The sequence below is a fragment of the Geotrypetes seraphini genome, chromosome 6, assembly GCF_902459505.1.
Source record: "Geotrypetes seraphini chromosome 6, aGeoSer1.1, whole genome shotgun sequence".
In the NCBI taxonomy this organism is placed as follows: domain Eukaryota; kingdom Metazoa; phylum Chordata; class Amphibia; order Gymnophiona; family Dermophiidae; genus Geotrypetes; species Geotrypetes seraphini.
In genome coordinates, this window is record NC_047089.1 from 129874324 (window position 1) to 129895250 (window position 20927).

At 43.7% G+C, this 20927-nt stretch overlaps 1 protein-coding gene across 4 annotated transcripts in view; it reads left to right on the plus strand.

Annotated features, from left to right (window-relative positions):
• DOCK9 (dedicator of cytokinesis 9) overlaps positions 1-20927 on the plus strand; it is a 1074749-nt gene that overhangs the window by 677781 nt on the left and 376041 nt on the right. For all 4 annotated transcript variants that reach the window (XM_033947591.1, XM_033947593.1, XM_033947592.1 and 1 more), the window contains exon 31: positions 18090-18268. In XM_033947591.1, the coding sequence (XP_033803482.1) occupies positions 18090-18268 (179 nt within the window). The remainder of the gene's footprint in view (positions 1-18089; positions 18269-20927) is intronic.

Consider the following 20927-nt stretch of genomic DNA (forward strand, 5'->3'; position numbering starts at 1 on the left):
TCCAAGTGTCCACGACCCTTTGCGTGAAAAAAAACTTCCTTGCATTTGTTTTGAACCTATCTCCCTTCAGTTTCTCCGAATGCCCCCTCGTACCTGTTGTCCCCTTCAGCCTGAAGAATCTGTCCCTATCCACCCTCTCTATGCCCCTCATGATCTTGAAGGTCTCTATCATATCTCCCCTGAGCCTCCTTTTTTCCAGAGAGAAGAGCCCCAGCCTATCCAACCTCTCAGCGTATGGGCAGTGTTCCAGCCCTCTTACTAGTTTCGTTGCTCTCCTTTGGACTCTCTCAAGTACCGCCATGTCCTTCTTGAGGTACGGCGACCAATATTGAACGCAGTATTCCAGATGTGGACGCACCATCGCTCGATACAATGGCATGATGACTTCCCGTATCCTGGTTGTTATGCCCCTCTTTATGATGCCCAGCATCCTGTTGGCTTTTTTCGAGGCTGCTGCGCACTGTGCAGATGGCTTCAGTGATGCATCCACCAGCACACCCAAGTCTCTCTCAAGACTGCTGTCTCCCAACAATGCCCCCCCCAATTTGTAGTTGAACAATGGATTTTTTTTCCCTATATGCATGACCTTGCATTTTTCCACGTTAAAGCGCATTTGCCATTTGTTTGCCCAGTCTTCCAGTTTGTCCAGGTCCCTTTGTAGGTCCTCACACTCCTCCCTGGACCTAACTCTGCCGCACAGTTTAGTATCGTCTGCAAATTTTATAACCTCGCACTTTGCCTCCTTTTCCAGGTCATTGATAAATATGTTGAAGAGTAACGGCCCCAGCACCGATCCCTGTGGCACACCGCTCGTGACTCCCCGCCAGTCAGAATATTGTCCCTTTACTCCGACCCTCTGCAGTCTACCCGACAACCAGTGCTCGATCCATCTGTGCACATCCCCTCCCACCCCGTGGTTCCACAGCTTCCTAAGCAGCCTTTCATGTGGCACCTTGTCGAAAGCCTTTTGAAAATCGAGGTAAATGATGTCTATAGGTTCCCCATTGTCCACCCGACTGCTTATTCCCTCAAAGAAGTACAGAAGGTTCGTTAAGCATGACCTTCCCTTACAGAATCCATGCTGGCTTGTTCTCAGTAGGCCATTTCCCTCGATGTGCTCGCAAATACTGTCCTTGATCATAGCTTCCACCATCTTCCCTATAATTGAAGTCAGGCTCACCGGCCTGTAGTTCCCGGGGTCACCCCTCGATCCCTTCTTGAAGATAGGTGTGACATTCGCCAATTTCCAGTCCTCTGGTACCTCTCCAGTTTTCAAGGATAGGTTGCAAATATGCTGGATTGTGTCCGCTATTTCTTGTCTTAGTTCCTTTAGAACCCTTGGGTGGATCCCGTCCGGGCCCGGCGATTTGCCGCATTTTAACCTGTCTATCTGTTTGAGGACATCCTCCTTACTTACCTCTATGTGTTCCAATTTTTCAGCCTGTTCCCCACTCATGAGCTCCTCTGAGTCCGGTATATTAGATGTGTCTTCTCTCGTGAAAACCGACGAGAAGAACGTGTTCAACCTCTCAGCTACCTCTTTATCCTCCTTAATCACTCCCTTCCTATCCCCATCGTCCAACGGTCCCACCTCCTCTCTCGCTGGTCGCTTCCCCTTTACGTAACTGAAGAATGCCTTGAAGTTTTTCGTCTCCCTGGCCAGCCCCTCTTCGTATTTCCCTTTTGCTATTCTAACCTCTCGGTGGCATTCCTTTTGGCATTTCCTGTGCGCATGGAGATTTTCCTCCGTTGGGTCCTTTTTCCATCTCTGGAAGGATACTTTTTTGTCATTTATTGCCCTCTTTACTTCTGTTGAGATCCAAACCGGGTCCTTTGACCGATTGTTCTTGCCGCCTTTCCTGAAATTGGGGACGTACATTCTTTGTGCTTCCTGCAGGGTGTCCCTGAATAGGGTCCAGGCGCTTCCTACAGTCTCCATCCTAAGGATGTTTCTGAGCTTCCTCCCCACCATTTCCCTCATAGCAACATAGTTCCCTTTCCTGAAGTTGAGCGCAGTTGTTGCGGTCCTCCTTACTGTGGGTGTCCCCCTTTCTAATGTAAATCTGATCGCGTTGTGGTCACTGTTGCCTAGTGGTCCTCCCACCTCTACCCCTCTTGCAGGCCCCCCTAATCCGTTTAGGATGAGGTCAAGAGTAGCACTCCCTCGTGTTGGTTCCCTGACTAGTTGCTCCATGAAGCAGTCCCTCACAGCTTCTACAAATCCTGTTTCCCTAGTGCAGTTGGAGTGACCCATACTCCAGTCAATCCCCGGGTAGTTGAAGTCCCCCATCACTGTTACACTTCCAGTCCTGCATTCTTGTCTCAGTTCAGCTTCCAAGTCGTGTCCGACTCCTTCCGGCGTACCAGGTGGGCGATAGTACAGCCCCAGTTTTATGCCTGCACCCTTGTTTCCCGGCAATTTGACCCATAGCGATTCCAGCCCCTCTGCCTTCTTTGCCATATCCATCCCGACCGAGTAGATAGAGTCCTTTATATATAGTGCTATGCCTCCCCCCTTCTTGTGGGTCCTGTCCCTCCTGTAGAGCTTGTACCCCGGCAGCGCCACATCCCATTGATTCTCCTCTGTCCACCATGTTTCTGTAATTCCAATTATATCCAGGTCTTCCCCCTTGGCCACGACCTCTAGTTCACCCATCTTGGCTATGAGGCTTCTTGCATTTGCGTACAAGCACCGCAGGTCCCGTCGTTTTTCCTCCACCTCTGTAGTTACCTGGGCCGCCTCCCCTTGAACTTCGGGCAGTTCTCCTGTTCCCTGTGCTTCTGCTTTGCCCTCAGCCTTTACCCTCGTAGCTTTCGGTTTCCCCACATTCCCGTCACCCCACTTCCCCGCTTTTCCTCTGGGTTTTCTAGCCCTACCGGCCCCCTCCTGGGCTATCATCCCTTGAGCCTCCGTTTGATCCCCCTCGCCTTGTGGCACCCCTATATTGCCCTCAGCTTTCGCCCTCGTGCCACCCAGTCCCCTTGTGTCTCCATGCCCCTTAGTCTCCTCCCAGCAAGCTCCCTTTACCTGATGTTTCCCTCGCTGTCTGATCATAAGATCCATCGGTCTCTCTACTTCCTCCTTGCAGTCAGCCCGTTCAGCATCTGTTCTGGATACTGTTGTCCGAAGCGTCAACATCAGCTCAGCTGTCGGCTTTCCCCCTCTCCTTAGTTTAAAGCCCTCTCGATCTCCTTCCTCACATTGGCTGCCAGTAGTCTAGTTCCCGTTGTGCTCAGGTGCAGGCCGTCCCGCCGGTAGAGCTTACTCTTTCCCCAGAAGGACGTCCAGTTCCTCACAAAGTGGAAGCCCTCCTCCTGGCACCATCTCCTCAACCATGCATTCACAGCCTGGAGGTCTGCCTGCCTCTTTGCATCTGCTCTCGGTACAGGCAGGATCTCTGAGAATGCTATCCTCCGGGTACTCCTCTTCAGCTTTCGTCCCAGGACCCTGAACTGGTCAGTCAGTGTGGCCATGCTGAAGTTCCTCCGGCTCACATCATTCGTTCCGACGTGGATTATCACCGCAGTCTCCTCTGTCTCTGCTCCGTCCAGGATCCTCTCGATCCTATCAGTGACGTCTCGTGTCTTGGCCCCTGGGAGACAAGTCACCAGCCGGTCCTCCCTTCCTCCAGCTATGTGACTGTCAACCTCTCTCAAGATCGAGTCTCCCACCACAATAGCAGACTTCCCTTTCCTCAGCAACCTCCTCTGTCTCAGGTCCGTGTCCTCGGTGTAGTGCGGTGTCTCTCCCTCGGGGTCCCGGTGAGTCACGGTCTCCTCCTCTTGCGTGGTTCCTCCGCTAGGTCCTTCCCAGGTGTCGCCTTGTGGATCCTGGGTCTCGTCTGCCGACATCCGTCTGTGCAGCTGCTGGTCCTGTTCCTCCACCTTCCTCCTATAGGCTTCCTCGATGAATCTCTCGAGGTCCCTCACCTGGTCCACAATGGGGCCTGCTCCGTCTGTGTCCTCGGTTGACCAGCTCGTCTCCTCTGTGTTACGCAGTCCCTCCAGTCCCTCCAGTTCCTGGACCTTGACCCTCAATCTGTCGACCTCCATCCTCAGGCTTTCCAGTTCCTGACACCGACTGCATATGTACTCCCGCCTTCCCAAGGGGAGGTAGTCGTACATATTACACTCTGTGCAGTATACCGGAAAGTACCTCTGGGATCCTGGGTCCTCCATCGCTCTCGTGAAGTGCTGGTGTGCTCCTGCTGTGGGTAAGAGAGAGAGAAAAGAGAAAAGAAAATGAATTACTTGGCGTTTCTGGTTCCCTCGCAAGGCTCCTTCGCAAAGGCGCTCTCGCTAAGGCGAGCGCCTTTGCCGCTCGCCTTCGCCGAACGGCTGGGCGCCGTTGGCTCCCTTCTTCTTAAAGGGGAGCCCGGGCGCCGATGCGACCTATGACGCGGTGAGGGGGCGGAGCTATCTCTCGCCGGTCCTCCTGCCTGCTCTGGCTTCCTCCCTTTCGGCCTCTCCTGCCCTCTCCGGCCCTGCAATAAAGAAAAAACACAAGAAGAAACAAAAGGCAGAAACCGCCGAGGTCTGCCTCGTGCCCTGGCTTCCCTTCTTCTTATTCCAGACTGATCCACAGTGCCTCTACCTTACCCTGCAGATCCTGCAATTCTGTGGCTTCAATATTATCTTTAAAGTATAATGCTACTCCCCCTCCTTTTCTTCCTATTCTGTCTTTGGATCATTAATTTCCTTTTCCAAGTTTTTTATTCTTCTCTGCTGCTTCTTACTATCAATTTACTTTCTGCTTTCTACCTTGTCTTCTCCCACTCTTCCTACCATTCTATTCTTCCTCCTCTCTGTCTTTCAAAGCTTCTGTTCCTGCTTACCAGCCTATGCCCTCCTTGGGTCACAGAGCAAACAGAATTGTACCAGTAGGTGTGCTGATAGGAAGAGCCAGTGTTCTTCCCAGAAAGTTTTGCCAGCAGGGTGATAGAAAAGGAACCAGGTGGGATTGGGGAGAATATGATACTGCATAGTAAAAATTTTGTTAAGTTAACTGGGTTGTCAGTAAAATCAGCTGTGTGGCACACCCTTCAGAAGGTTCTTGGGAGAAAATTGAGAACAGCAACTGCAAGTGATGACAGCAGCAGTACAGTGATACCAAGAATGCTCGATTGCTTTCCCATGGCTATACTTTCTCTTCCTCAGCATGTGCTTCATATTTAAGAAGAGCTCCAGTCAGAGAAAGGAAAAGTGCATTCCACATGGGCAATTAGCATGTATACTCTAAAATGGCACATTAGAAATTGCTCTGTTGCCTGCAGCTCCGTTATGTGTGTAGTGGATCAACAAGGGAAAGCCAAGAGAGAAAACAGTTTGCAAGGTCCAGGAGACAGGGACTGTCTGCTCCTACAACATAACACTTCTACTGGACAGCAAAAAAAACAAAAACCAGGCAGTGATGCTAAGCAAAGGTTGTCCTCAAAATTACTGTATAAGGAATTCTCTTTCCCTTAATATGGGTTGTTGTTGGGGTTTTGTTTTTTTTAATTGATTGTGTTTGAGGCTGATTTATAGCAATAGTGGAATTATTGCATTTTGTTTTAGTGGGTTGTTAATAGATGTGGACCAAGGCAGGACTGATCCATTTTGATGTTTGTCTCTTGGTTTACCACATCATTTATAAATAATGAGATTTCCATATGAACTAAATTGGTTGATAGACATCAACAGTAGATGAATGCACTGGAAATAATTTAGGATCTTCACTTGCAGTCTGTTTAAAGCTGTACACATTCAGTTTTCCCTCTTAACATTTACCGGGCATTTCCTACTGTGCTTGAATAAACAGTTAAGAAGACTATTTACTATTCAAAATATCTTATTTTTGTTCTACTTTCTTTCCTTTTTTTTTTATTAATTAGCTTTTCTTTCACCAACTGTGGAGTCCTATGACACTCCTGTAGGTAGGTGTGGGTTGAGGTGTTCATATTTTCTCTTTATTATCTTTTATGGTCTCCTAAAGTATATACATTCTGTGGTACAGAGTAAGTAATAATGCAGTAACTTGTACAACTTTTTAAAACCACCAACTTTTACCGTAATTGAGTTTTCTCTCGCTCTTTTGTATCTGCTTAAAAAGTAGACTGTTTTGACAGATTTGAGGAAGATAGGGCAGTCTTGGAAAATTAGGCCCTGAAGAACCTTATGAGTGGGTTGAAATAGCATGGGTTTGAGTTATTGGGGGTGGGTCTGGGGGAGAGGACTTCTGAAGTGGGTCTTCTGTTGATTCTTGTAAGAGTTTCTGTACTTATGTTGGTATAATACTCTATTTCAAAATATTTACACTATATTGTAATATGGTCATATACTGTATTGTATCAAGTATTCATTAATTTAGATTTGATCTGTTTTCATGATCCAGCCCAGGGGTAGGCAATTCCGGTCCTCGAGAGCCACAGTCAGGTCAGGTTTACAGGATATCCACAATAAATATGAATGAGAAAGATTTGCATCTCAAGGAGGCAGTGCATGCAAATTCATCTCATACATACATATTCATTGTGGATAACCTGAAAACATGACCTGCTTTTGGCTTTCGAGGACCAGAATTGCCTACCCCTGATCTAGACTCTGTTAAAACTCAGTTAAGACTCTGCTTAAATTAGTGAACTCCAAGTGGGTAATGTTTCATGAAAGGAAGTTACATTTAATAATTGTATTTTCTAGTTTAAGAAACACTAGCCTGTCATGTATCATAAAAAAGAAATGGGAAAATGTCATTTAAATAACTTTATTTATCCAAAAAGTAGGTGAAAATGTCTGGTGTTATTTTTCCCTAAGAAAAGTGCTCACACAAGACTCCTACTGCAAAGTGAACAGGTACAAAACTACCCACAGACTTCATACTAGCTATATGAATGTTGGGTCCACAAGGAAAAATCTGTGTACAAATGCTAGAAGTCTTAACAACCAAGATGGAAATATTAGAATATATAACACTGTCTGAAAAAGTAGATATAATAGACATCTCTGAGACTTAGTGGAAGGAGGATAACCAATGGTATACACTCATACCAGAGCACAGATTATCAGTGATAAGGTGGACCATATTGGAGGACCTTGAGTCAATTACAATAAAAGCTGTGCAGGAAACAAAGTAGATTTTGGAAGTCTTTATAGATAGAAATTCAACTTGTAAAGGGAAAAAGAATAGCAGTAAGGGCATACTACTATCTGCCTGATTAGAATAAACATAGATGTTGAAATGTTAGCAGAAATTAGAGATGCTCTCAAATTAGGAAACACAATAAGTGATTTAAATTACTTAATACTAACTGGATAAATATAACATCAGGACATGCTTTGGTGGACAGGCCCTAGCTACAGGATTATTTCCTATTTCACCAGGGTGATGCTCTCTTTCTAGGAGACTTTTGTCCTCCAAGGCAGCATAGGGGCTATCAGACTGCAGGTGGGACTTCTGTACAACATCCTTGTAGGTCTCCTCTATGTATTTCTCTGTCTCCCTCAGCTCCTCCAAGTCTGCTACTCTAGCCTCAAGGGAATGTACTTGCTCTCTGAGAGCTAGGAGCTCTTTGCAGTGAGCACGCACACATAACTTCTCGCCAACCGGGAGAAAATCATACACGTGACACTCAATGCAAAAGACTGGATTATAACCCTCTTGCTGCTGGACTACTGCCTACATCTTATTATTGAGCTGATTAATTAACCTACTAGGGATATATTAGACTAGTATAGAGAGTCCTAGGGTTATATTGTATGCTTATTTAGTGATTGACTCCTGTTGTCGTAATTAAAATAATTGAAAATAAATTAAGTCTATAAGTAAAGAAATGAGCTTGGGGTGGGTGGGTGGGAATGGAGACTAAGCCAGACCCTGCTCTGCTTGCCAGAAACTTATCTCTAGCTTAAGGTTCAAGCTTACAAAACTGCAGAACTATGAAAGGCTATATTATCATATGGAAACTAGCTAAGTAAAGTTTGCTCTTTTAAGATCTAAACTGTCTATAGAAGGGGAACCTACAATTGAGTATTTCTCACCAGACCTATCAAAGCTCAGGGCAAAATAATGTGTACTTACCCAAAGATATGTTGTCCCCTCTTCTCCTCTCAAAAAGAGAATATCCTCTTCCCTTTTTCTCTCCTGACAATTCTTCTATATTAGACTCAACTTGCTGGGACTAGTCGCCTCAGCCACCCCGAGAGTCCGGATTTGGGTGATGACCCTACTATCTGCAGACTATGCACCCTTTTATTGCTGATGTTCTGAAAGAGCTCAAATTGGATTCTTCACCTTCCACATCTCAGACTTCAGTCATGGGCTGTTCTAATGTGCTGTCTTTCTTATTTCCATCCCATTCCAGCCTCTTGTTCTGGTTATTGATCAATGGGATACCCTAGAAAGCTCTTTCCGGCTCTCTAAAGCTTTGACTAAGCTTTATTCACTGGTTCCTGATTTTCAGCAGGTTTTTGAGCAACCTAAGGTAAATTCCGCCATGGCATAGGTTATCCAGCGCACAGCCCTCCCTAGTGATTGGGGAGTGATGCTTAAGGATTCTTAGGATCACAGTGGACATTATGTTGAAAAAAACATTTTGAAGTGACTTCAGGTATCAAAGCGTTGGCAGTCACCTCCTTTGCACCGTGTGCCTGTCGCACGAGATTGCGCAGTGCATCCTCTGCGGAGGTGAATGCTTGTCCCCCTCTGGTGATGGATGTGTAGATTATGCGGCGGATGCCATTTATGATCTCATTTGAGTTTTTAATAAGGTCTCGGCTTATGCAGTGTCTGCGCGCCGGACTCTTTGGATTCGTTATTGGACTAGGGATGCGGCCTCCAAGACCACTTTAAACAGACTTCATTTCAAGGGTGTGACAAATCTAGCTCTCTGTCTAGCTTTGGCACAGGGTTAGCTAGGAAGAACAGTAAGACCCTATGCAGGAGAGCTGACCAAGTTGGCCCTGCCGATTATGAAAGCGTTGACTTCCCTTGTACTAACTATGATGAGCCAGTGATCAGGATAATTGCACACAAGCGTACTTATAGCTATTCTAGGGTTGTAAAATGAAATGACAAAAATAATGATGCAAAATATTTTAATAAAATCCAAAATCTTATTTTTTATTGGTTATCAATATTAGATCATAAGAATTATCAATTAATTATCAATTGATTATCATTTGCATCATGAGAATTATTACAGAAGCCAAAAGCTGGCCTTGCTCATAATAAATTCCAATGTTTTACCAGTTACACATCCATATATATCCTAAATGATGACATTCCTTCGTTACAATCTATCTGCAATCTAATTGGTCCACATTATTTGTTTCCATATAAGGCTAGCTTCATATAGGCGTGTCCTAAAATTACATTCTTATATCTAAAAAGTTACATTCTCACATTAAGCTTACATATTCTATAAAAAGAAGAAATACATAGGCAGATATTGTAATATACTCACAAAACTATTCAGCTTTTAAATCCTTTCCTGTAAAAATCAGTGTGTCTTTTCTATACTGAGATCTCTATCTCACTAAGACTGAACAAAGAAAAGATGGAAAGAGCAGTTACCTCTCCCATCAAGATTCTACGAGTAGAAAAAAGTTGCTTAAGATCAGAGGTCAAACACCAGCTGTAACCTTATCAGGATCTCTTCAGGATTTCAGATATATGAAAATCAAAATAAAATATATTCCTAATCTATACTTGTTAACTTATACTTGTTAACTTACCCCTATAGCTACATAAGTAAATTTCTATTGTGTAATTTTACTGACTTACTAACACTTAATTTTGAATCAATACATACCATGATACACATAGGGTTTCGATCTGTCTTTCCCACAGCAAACTCAAGTCATGGCAACCTTAGTATGTGGATACCAGGTCAAAAGCCAACTCCTGTCTGCCTATATCTCCCTGAGGATTGGCCTAGTTCAGGCTGGTCACTCTTCAAAACAAAGAAGCCCTATAAACTTAAGCTTTTCCATCTGGGGTAAATTTGGTATGGTAGTTATCAATCACCGAATGTCTTAGCCTGTCTCCCTATACCCTCAAGCACATGAGACATGTATCAAATCAATATGTTAACTTAGAATCTCTATCTTGAACTTTTGTATTTCTGATTATTATATTTCAGCTTATCCAATTTTCATTTATTCATTTATAGCTACTAATCCACATTCTCACCTGCTCTTGGATTAGGCCCTATCTATCAACAGGTTTTTCTAACTAGTAAATCCTGGTGCAATGTGAGAAAGTGTAATAGCTGAATTTTTTTTATTATTTCATGTGTACCTGTCCAGGTAAACCAAGCTGGCCCTCTCCTCAGGACTACTTAAGGCATAGGACAAGGTCACCAGACAGTGACTGCCAGGGAGAGTTCAGTCCAGTTGCAGGTTACTCTCCCAAGCCTACTATTAGAGCTCAAAGAAACTCAGGAGCTAGGAAACTACATCTAGAAGGCCAGAGAACTGGCAGGAAGCTGTCAGCTAAGCAGACACAGCTGCAGAGGGAGCTTTCTCCCTTCCTCCTCTTCAGAGCAGGGAGGGGTGAATTGGAGGCTGTTAAAACAAGGCAGCTGAGACCCAGAGAGGGGGAGGAGCAGAGGAACTAGGAGCGTGATTTCTCTCCCAGGCTGAATGCTGAGGAGTTGGGAAAGGATTGTGAAATGGTAGATCTTTCAGATGAGTCTGAACCAACCATTAAGAGCCAGTTGGAAGTTTGTGAACCGATAAATATTGGTTTGACCAGTGAACCGTGGGAGAGATTAGAGATTATGGACACAAGCTGAGAGGTGGGAAGAATTTGTTACTGTTTCTTACCTGTTTGTTCTGGCTTGGTGAAATCCTGAGGCTAAGCTTTATGAATGTACAGCAGAATTTTCTAACTTTGAAAAACTAACCTCTGAAGCATTTTGTTATATTGTTTTGGCTCCAAACTGCTGGAACCATTTAACTACGAAGCCCTGCTCCTTACTCCCCTCCACACAGCTGGAGAATAATTACCACTGATAAGGCTCTCCAGGGAACCTCAGCTACAGAGGAGCTCAGTTTGCATAATTTCCTAGCTGCAGGCAGCCTGCACCGGAGTGTCAGTGTGGATAGTATACTTTATGATTTTGGGAAAGTCTTTTTGTCATGAACTTTGTGTTTTGTGCGTCACTGCTTCACCATTGAAAAGAGCATTGCTAAAACTTAGCACTGTCATTGAAGGCTGGTGAAGAGGACTATGCTACTGGAACTGAAGTCCAGCCATAATTCTGATTTTTGTGGTTTCTTTATTTTTCTTGATTTTGATAGCACATTCATTCTAGTGCTGGTAAAGCCAATGTGGCTAGAGTGGCCCTGTTATGTATACTTTGAGTTTTGAAAGAATGTACTATAGTATATTACAGCCTCCTGGTAAATACCAGAACTTTCTGACCCAGGGTCAGAAATAAAAGTACATCTTTGTTTTAGAACCTGTTGGGTGTGTGTGTGATTTCCTTGCCTGTCTTCACTGTGAACATTGGACCTATTGTTTTCACCCTAGGCGGTTGCCTAGATAGACTGAAGGGTTCCCTGGTTGAAGGGAACGCGCTGGGAGCAGTTACGGTTGCGGTGAACCCAGCTCGCTGCAGTGATCAGGAGCCCACGGGTTGAGACAAGGGTCAGCTTCTTTTTGGAAAAGATCTAGATGACCTCATGACCAGTGTTGCCTAAGTGTCTCCCTGTGAGTAAGTCTCACTGGACTTCGGAGGGGACCATAGCAATTTTCGTTCCTCCCGCAGGTTTCGTCAGGGATCCAAGGCTCTTCCTCCCAGAGATATTCCCAGGGCTACTGCCCTCATTACAGCAGTTGCAATTCCAGATGTCCTCAGGATCCTGAATAGCTACTGCTCCTAAAAAGCTCCAATGATGCTAGAGGTCAAGCAGGGTTTCCTCATATTGGAGACAGACTTTCTCAGTTTTATCAGGAATGGACTCGCATTTCCTTGGATCAATGGGTGCTAGACATCATTCGGGAGGGGAACAAGATAGATTTCTTTTGGCTGCCTCCAGATTTGTTTCTGGACTCTCCAGCAGTTCGGCCAGAGGAGTCCAAAGTCATGCTACCCTGCAGCATCTCTTAGAGTGATAGAACCTGTTCTAGAACACAAATTGGGCTTTGGCAGATACTCCTTATACTTCATCGTGCCAAAGAAATGTTCAGAGGACTGGAGACCCATTCTGGATCTCAAGTCAGTCAGTCGATCTTGCAGATTCCTCATTTTCGCATGGAAACAGTGCACACAGTCATAGCTGCTATCTCTCCAGGAGAGTTTCTAGTGTCCTTGGATCTCACAGAGGCTTGTCTCTATATTCCAATCTACCTGGAGCATCACAGGTGTCTGTATTTCCATGTTCTGCAACAGCATTTCCAGGTCATAGCTCTTCTCTTTGGCCTCATGACAGCGCCCTGCCCTTTCATCAAGGTGATTGTGGTTGTGACAGCCTTTCTTCACCGGCAGGAGGTCCAAGTTCATCCTTACTTGGATGATTGGTTGATCCAGGCTCTTCCTTGTCAAGAGTGCGAAAGTGCAGTGGAGATGGCTGTATCTCTACTACAGGCTTTGAGTTGGATTTTCAACTTCGGGAAAAGCCACTTGATGCCATCCCAGTCCTTGGAGTATCTGGGCCTTCTCTTTGACACCCGGCAGGGCTGTGTATTTCTTCACAAGACACGCAGATGAACTTCAACAGCAGGCCAGAGCTCTCCTGTGCTGTCCGGCTCCCATGGCCTGGCATTATCTGCAGGTACTGGGATCCATGGCATCCTCCTTGGAGGCAGTCCTCTGGGCCAGAGCGCACATACGCCCTTTACATGAGTCCCACTTCGGTGGTCTCCACAATGTCATCCCCTTCAGATGCCACTCCCCTGTACAGCACAGGCTCGCAGCAGTTTGAGCTGGTGACTTCAGGGGGAGGTTCTTCAACAGGGCAGGCTTCTTCAGATTAGAGAATGACACGGTGACAAAATTAATCACCGTTCCCGTCCCCGCGGATAACCGCGGGAAATAATCCCATCTCATTTTCTAATGTCTATTTCAACCTCGGTCCTTCTACACCAGCATTCTTCTAAGCAAAGCTTGCGGGTCAGTGGTTGTGGCCATTCGTACTCTGATTCTTCCCTCTCTCCTTAAAGAATGACATGAAGATGGTTTCCCGCGGTTATCTGCGGGGACCAGAACGGTGATGGATTTTATCACCGTGTCATTCTCTACTTCAGATCTCAGAGTGGAAGACTCAAGTTTTTATATTTGATATACCATTTATATACCGCTTATTGAAGCCTAAGCAGTTACCATACAAATTTTACAAGAATAAAAAATAGGGGAGATGCACAGGAATTATTAAAAACCATGGATAGACATAATTGACATAAAAGGGAAAAACAATAAGAGGATACATCATATTAAAATAAATGTAGAGGGGAAAGGAACAAACCACAAGGGTGGGTCACAAGAGAATGATAAAAGACTAGAAGAGAAGAGAGGTGAAGAAAAGATAAAAAGTTTAAAGAATTAGATTCTAGTATAAGTGTCGTAATTTAGGTACCAAAAGCATCTTTGAAAAAGAAAGTTTTGAGGCCTGATTTAAACTTTGAGAGACAACCTTCTTGACTGAGGTTAATGGGAGTGGAAAGAAGATATTGTTGGGTTGATCTAAACACTTTCAGTGTAGTGTATGGTGTCAGGAATCTATCAATGAATGCAGATGAATGGCTTGATTGTACCTTAAATGTGAGGAATAATATCTTAAAGTAATTCGATGCACTATAGGCAGCCAGTGGGCGTCTTTTAAAAGAGGTGTAACGTGGTCGGATTCTTATGACGGATTCCAGTCTGTCAGGTTTGGGTGCTAACTACGGGGACCACTCCATTCAGGGGCAGTGGACTCCTTGTCAGTAGTGTTTTTCGATCAATCGTCTGGAGCTCCAGGAAATTCGGCTGGTGTTACTCGCTCTCAAGCCCCTTCTGGAAGGAAAAGCGGTGCGAGTGTTCTCTGACAACACCACGGTGGTGGCATATGTAAATCGTCAAGGGGGCTCAAAGTGCTCCCTTGGGCCAGAAGGCTCGCATGCTGTTTCGCTGGGCGGAATCGCATCTTCTGTCGACAGTGTTCAGGTGGACTTCTTCAGCCAACAGGTCCTGGACCTGGGAGAATGGTCCCTCTCGCAGAAAGCGATAATGCCTGTTACAGTAAGTAAATGTGCTTTCTGGGTGCCATTGTCTCAGCATGGCGTATTTCAGAGCTTCAGGCTCTTTTTGTGCAGGGAAACCTTTTTCTGTATTATGGACACAGGAGTTGTCCTCTGTACTGTACCGTCCTTTCTACCGAAGGTGGTTTCTGCTTTCCATGTCAACCATGGGGTTTGTTTGCCTATGTTTATTTTCACAGGCTCAGAACACAAGGATCAGATCTTGCGCAAGCTGCATGTCAGGATAGTCGTGCTCTGCTGTTTGGAGAGGACCAATGATTTCAGGCTGTCTGGTCACCTCTTTGTCCCGACTGCTGCGCCTTGCTGCGGTCAGCCAGCGTCCAAGTCCTCGATCACTCAATGGTTTTGAATGGCTATTTCTGCGACTTACATCACTTGCTGCAAGCAGCTGCCAGTTTCTTTTAAGGCCCACTTGACTAGAAGTGTTTGCTGTGTCGTGGGCGGAGTCTCGCACGATTCATCCAGATGAAATTTGCAGGGTGACTACTTGGTCCTCTCTTCATGGTTATACTAAGAGGATGTGAAGGCTCATTCTGATGCAGCTTTGGGACCTTGGTGTTCAGGGCAGGCTCTTCTGTCCCTCCCTAGCTGCTACCATTGTTTTGGTACGTCACCTAACATATGGAATCTGGAAAGCATAACAGAATGGAAGTTAGGTTTTTACCTTCAGTAATCTTCTTTCTGTTAGTTCTTGTAGGATTCCGTACGACCCACCCTTTCTGTGTACACGCAGTTGTTTGGAATAGCCTGCTTCTTTCTGCCTCAGTTATTCTCTTTATAAGCTTGAAGACTTTCCAGCAGTTGCCAGATCCTGTGGGGAGTTTTCTGTGAGTATGCGCATTGCTGAAGGCTGTTTCTTGAGGTGCTCTTTGCACACAGTAGGTTAGTTCTTCATTGTTCCTCAATGTTTTTCCAAGTTTCCAAGTTTATTATATAATTTGATTAATCGCCTATTCCAAATTCTAGGCGATGTACAATTTCTTAAATAATCAAATATGGGTAACAAATCAAACATACATAAATCATAGCAAATTAAAATAACTAATACGAACATACCTATACAAAGTTTAAATCGATCAAATTAAGTAACCTATACATACAATATCAACACAAAAGGGAAAATTATTAATGGATTACAATCAGTGTTTAATTCAATATATTTAAGGTAAAAACATTAGGAGTGGTGCCTTTGTGCCTGTTTATTTCTTGTTCATGTTTTGCAGAGCAGACCAGTTCAGAAATTGTTTATATTGCTGGGAATCTTCCCCCGTACCCTCCTTGTTATAGATTTGTTCAGATATGTTGCTTGGCTTTGGGACTCAACTATATGTGGCTCCAGCTGTCAGTCTAAGGGGAAAGAGCATGTGCTCAGAAAAATGTTGCATTTCTGTAACTCCCAGATTGCGGGTTCGGATTGAACACCTAGCATATGGAATCCTATAGGGACTAACAAAGAAGATTATCAAAGGTAAAAACCTAATTTTCCATTCTAGTAGTACCAGATTGGCTCAGGTGCCTGTGGTACATGGATCTCATATGCCTGCAGAAGGAGCAAAGTCTCAGACTCCAGGTGCACCCAGACTGGTGCAGCAGAGAAAAGTTGGATCAGGGCAAATCCCCCGTCTTGTCTGTACTGGCTTTCCTCCAAGAGGACCTTGACAAAGTATTGACAGTTAAAGTAGCAGGGCTCTCATGCTTTTGGGGCCAAGAGAAGAGAGCTTTTGATAGTGGCCCATCTGGGCATAGTCAGGTTCTCGAAAGGTTCCTCAGACTAAGGCCACCGATTTTGAGATCCATTTCCATTGTGGAATCTTAATATAGTCTTAGAAGGACTCAGCAGGACACCGCATGAGCCCTTATTGCAATTACATCTGCCAGAACAGTCTCAGAATTACAAGCGCTATTGTGCCTCAGGATCATGGAATTGGGAATGACCTTACTTACTGTTCCCTCCTTCTTATCCAAAAGTTGTCTCGGCGTTTCATGTCATCTAAGAGATTAGACTGTCAACCTTTCATCCCACAGGGTCCAAGAAGAAAGACAAGAGAGTTCTCTTGATGGTACCTGGAAAAGCGGAGACTTAGAGGAGACATGATAGAAACCTTCAAAATCCTGAGGGGCACAGAGAAGGTGGACAGGGACAGATTCTTCAGACTGTGGAGAACCACAAGTACAAGGGGTCACTCGGAGAAATTGAGAGGGGACAGGTTTAGAACAAATCAAAGAAGTTCCTTTTTACCCAGAGGGTGGTGGACATATGGAACGTGCTTCCGGAGGTTGTGATAGGCCAGAGCACACTACAAGGTTTCAAGGAAGGTTTAGATAGGTTCCTAAAGGATGAAGGGATTGAGGGTTACAGATAGATGTAGAGGTAGGTTACAGAAATGGTCAGGAACCACTTCACAGGTCACAGACCTGATGGGCCGCTGCGGGAGCGGACCGCTGGGCGCGATGGACCTCTGGTCTGACCCAGTGGTGGTAACTTCTTATGTTCTTACCTGGAGGTGACTAATGAGTTTCATCTCTCAGATCATCTTTTCATGTTAACTAATCAAGTGAGGTGAAGCAGATACGCTTCCAAAGTCACCATATCTAGATGGATTTGTAGAGGGATGCCTCTGCATACATCGGTTGTGGCAAAAAACCACCTGTCTCGTTGAAGTTGCATTTGACAAAAGGAGTGGCCTCCTTTTGGGCAGAATCTCAGGCAGTTCCACCTGTGGAGATTTGTCCTTCATACTTCATCAAATTCTACAGGGTAAACTTAGCAGCATAGGAGGATGCTACTTTTTGGTTCTCAAGCTTATCTATGCTGCCTGAGAGTTTGGGGACTGCTTAGGTATGTTCCTATGGTTCAGCATACCATCTCAATTGTACTGGAAAAAGATTAGGTTCTTATCTTGATAATATTTTTTCTAGTAGATAGGGATGACATGCTGATTTCCCCCTAATGCGCCTGTTTTCTGACTCAAGCGTCATGGTCAGCTTCATAAGTAAGATTTCACTGTCAGACTATTGAATTAGGAAAGAATCTGTATATAGGATTACAAGGGAGGAATGGTTGAGCTCCATAAATGTTCGGGCTGTTTGCTTCTTGCTAAACTGGTATTTTCTTGGATTCATTGTTCCTCCGAGGCTTGTTAATGTTTTAATTCATTTACTGTTTCTGCAGTGATTGTCTTAATTTTATCTGAGCAGGTCAGACACCTGGTTTCATGGAATTCCCTGTATCTATCCTTCTCCTGCCTTCTGTAGGGTTGTTGCCAGCTTTGGTACGAATTGAAGGGAGCAGCAGAGACCGTGGAGAAACTAAAAACTGTGATTTACATCTTCTGTAGTATGCTTGTGATTTCAGATGGATAACCCTCTAAAGTTCAGCATACCATTTCTGTCTAGGAAAATATTATCAAGGTAAGAACCTAATCTCTTTTTAGGTTATCTACAAATATAATGTGCTTTTGTTTTACTTGCACAGGTTTGTTGCTTTTTAAAAGCACTTTGTTTAGCATTAGGCGCTAACTGCATAAGTATTTATTTTCAGATTCTGTTAGCTAACTTGGTACATTTTGGTTGGACAACTCAAATGCAGCCAAAATATATTCATGTAAGAAGAGGAGGAGCTGAGGTCAAAAGTTATTCAGTCTCTATCTAGATAACTTTATCCACTGAGTGGGAGCCACACAGATATTCAGGGGTTTCACCTAAACAGGGTTGTTGAATACCAGATAAAGATAAATCACCTGCATATCCATGTAACAGGCATGTTTTTGCATGTTGCCCCATGGTGGGTTTTTTTTCCTAAGTTAGGGATGTAACTTAAATTGTCATTTAACTGATACATTAAGAAGCTTGTGCATTTTATTTTCAGATCTTCAGCTTGACTTTTCATTAACGGATGAGTTTTGTAAGAACCATTTTGTGGTTGGCTTACTCCTGAGGGAAGTGGGGAATGCTTTACAAGAATTCAGGGATGCCCGCCAGATTGCAATTAGTGTGCTCAAGAATCTGATGATCAAGCACTCATTTGATGACAGATATTCTTCAAAAGTAAGTTTACTACCAGGATACAGAAAATAACAGATACGAGTGTGTCAGTGCTGTAGTAGAGAGGCCTGAGGGAGTGTGGCAGTGCTGTAGTGGAGAGGCCTGGGGTTCGATTTTCAGGAGATGCATTGGTGCATTACTGAAACTAGCAGGGCTGTAGCAAGCTATGTGCTGTGAACAGTGTGGCTGCACATGGTGTAAGAAAGATGGGGCTCAAATTGTGTCCTCTCCATTGTTTTCCCTGCATGAGTGCGACTCAGTGGGCAGGATGGGGGTGGGGTGGCGGTGTCACATGGGACGCATTACTAGCTCATGACAGTCCTAGAGACTTAGAGCTTTTTTTCTTTAGGGCTCCTTTGTTGGATTGTCTTTCCTAATGAAAGATGGCTTTGTCAGACTCCAATAAGTAATTAAAAAACTTGTGGATATGGTTAAATGGGATGGGATGTGGTTATATTGGACACTTTGCATATTCAACAGATCATTCCAAGCCGTGAAACGATCTATACATGTAAATACACTAATCTGGAACCAAGAGTGCTGCAGAGGGAGCGTTTACAGTCTAATGAGGAGAGGAAGTCGTCCCATTCATCCTTCAGTGGCATCACCTGTTGATCTGAGTTAAGGCCTATGATTGCAAGGATCTGGAAGGAGCCCCAGTGCAGGGCATCCAGCAGATCACTATTACAGTAGAATCTCGGCTATCCAGCACCCAAGAGGATTGGTGGATACTGGATCAATGTATTTTTGGTTAATTGAGAATGTAATAGAAACCTTGTCTAACAGTCTCAATTCACCCTCCTCGCTGAAGTACCAGCGCGGCAGTAGTCCTGAGCCTCAAATCTCTCCTTCCCTCTCTCAAGCCCCAAAGTAGCAGAAGCAGGCAGTGTCCTGAACGAACCTGCTCACTCCATCCCCCTCTCCCATCCTTACCCGACATTTGGATTCCTTTACACCAATACTCCACGATGGCGATCAGAGTATGAAATCACAATTTCTATATCTCCTGCTGTATGAAGCATTTTGTTTGGAAATTGCCTTCTTATGATGGATACCTTCCTTTTCAATGTCCAATCCATCGTCTTCTTCATTTCAAAAGCCCGGAGTGGCTGTAGGGGAGGGGGTAGGGGAGGGGGAAGCCACTACATTTTTAAAAAAAAATTTTCGAGAATGACTTTCTCTTCACTTAATCATTATGCCTTCAGACCTCCAAGAGAGTCTCTTTTCAAGTTGACATTTATTCTTTGGAGGATGATACTACTTCTCAAAGAAGAGTTTTCACCTCTGCCAAGGAACCGGTGTTTATACTTCCAGTATTTCCTCATTCCAAAAGGGAATGGAGGTCTACAGCCAATTGTAGACCTCATGACCCTGAACAAATTTCCACTAAGGGGAAAACAAGTTTCATATCTTCCCTCTGATAACTTTGTATTCCCTCTCAGGTCACAATGACTGGCTATGCTCTCTAGATCTGAAAAGAAGTTTCTTCTCTTATTCTAGTGCTTCCAAACTCAAATTTCCGATAGCGCAGCACCATTATCAAGTTTCAAGTTTAATAAAAATTTGATTAATCGCTTTATCTGGATTCAAAGCGATGTACATTTTGATAAAATTACATTGTTAAAATTATTACTACAATAAGTAAAACAAACTCAACTTAAGACAAATGCAACAAAATTGGAAACATAAGGAATTGGGGGGAGAATTTACATTGTATTAAAAGTCTGGAGAGACATATAGGGAAAGTACATAAGGGAGGGTAAGGTGATGGAAAAAAGAGAAAAAAAATGATTTCTGATTTTTTGAAAATCAAGTTATAATTAATTTATAAATGCATCATTGAAGAGAAAAGTTTTCAATTTACTTTTGAATTTTTCTATGTTAGTTTCTTCTCTTAAGTAACTAGGGAAAGAATTCCAGGTTTGGGGAGCAATAACAGAGAACATAAACTGACGGCGCGTATTTATTATTTTTAAAGATGGGATAGATAATAAATGTTGTTCTGCAGATCTTAATGTTCTGTTGGTAGTGTAAGGTATTAATAATTTGTGAATGAAAGCTAGAGTTTTAAAAAAAAGAGATTTGAAAGTAAGCAGACCAAGTTTGTATAATATTCTACGGGCAACTGATAGCCAATGAGCTTCTTTAAGAAGGGGTGTTACATGGTCGAATTTTTTAGCTTTACAAATAAGTTTAATAGATGAGTTTTGTATCATTTGTAATCGTTTAATTTCTTTTTGTGCTGTTCCTATAAGCAAAGCATTACAATAGTCAATTTTTGAAATGACAAGAGAATGAATAAGAATGTTAAGAGATTTAACACTAAGAAATTGTGACACAGAGCGGATTTGACGGAGCCTAAAAAATGAAGACTTGATAACACTACTTATATGTTCGTGAAAAGTAAGTTTTTGATCAAATATAACACCTAGTATTTTTATGTTGTATACCTCTTGCAATGGTTGACCCTTAATGGAAATAGGGAGCTTTAATTTGAAATTCTCCTTCCAAGGGAAGAGTAATACGTTGGATTTCTTAATATTTAATGCAAGTCTATTTTCATTTAACCAATTATGAATTTTCTCTAATTTTATATTAATTGATGATGAATCGGAAGGATTGTTGGTATCAATAGGATGTAAGAGTTGAATGTCATCGGCAT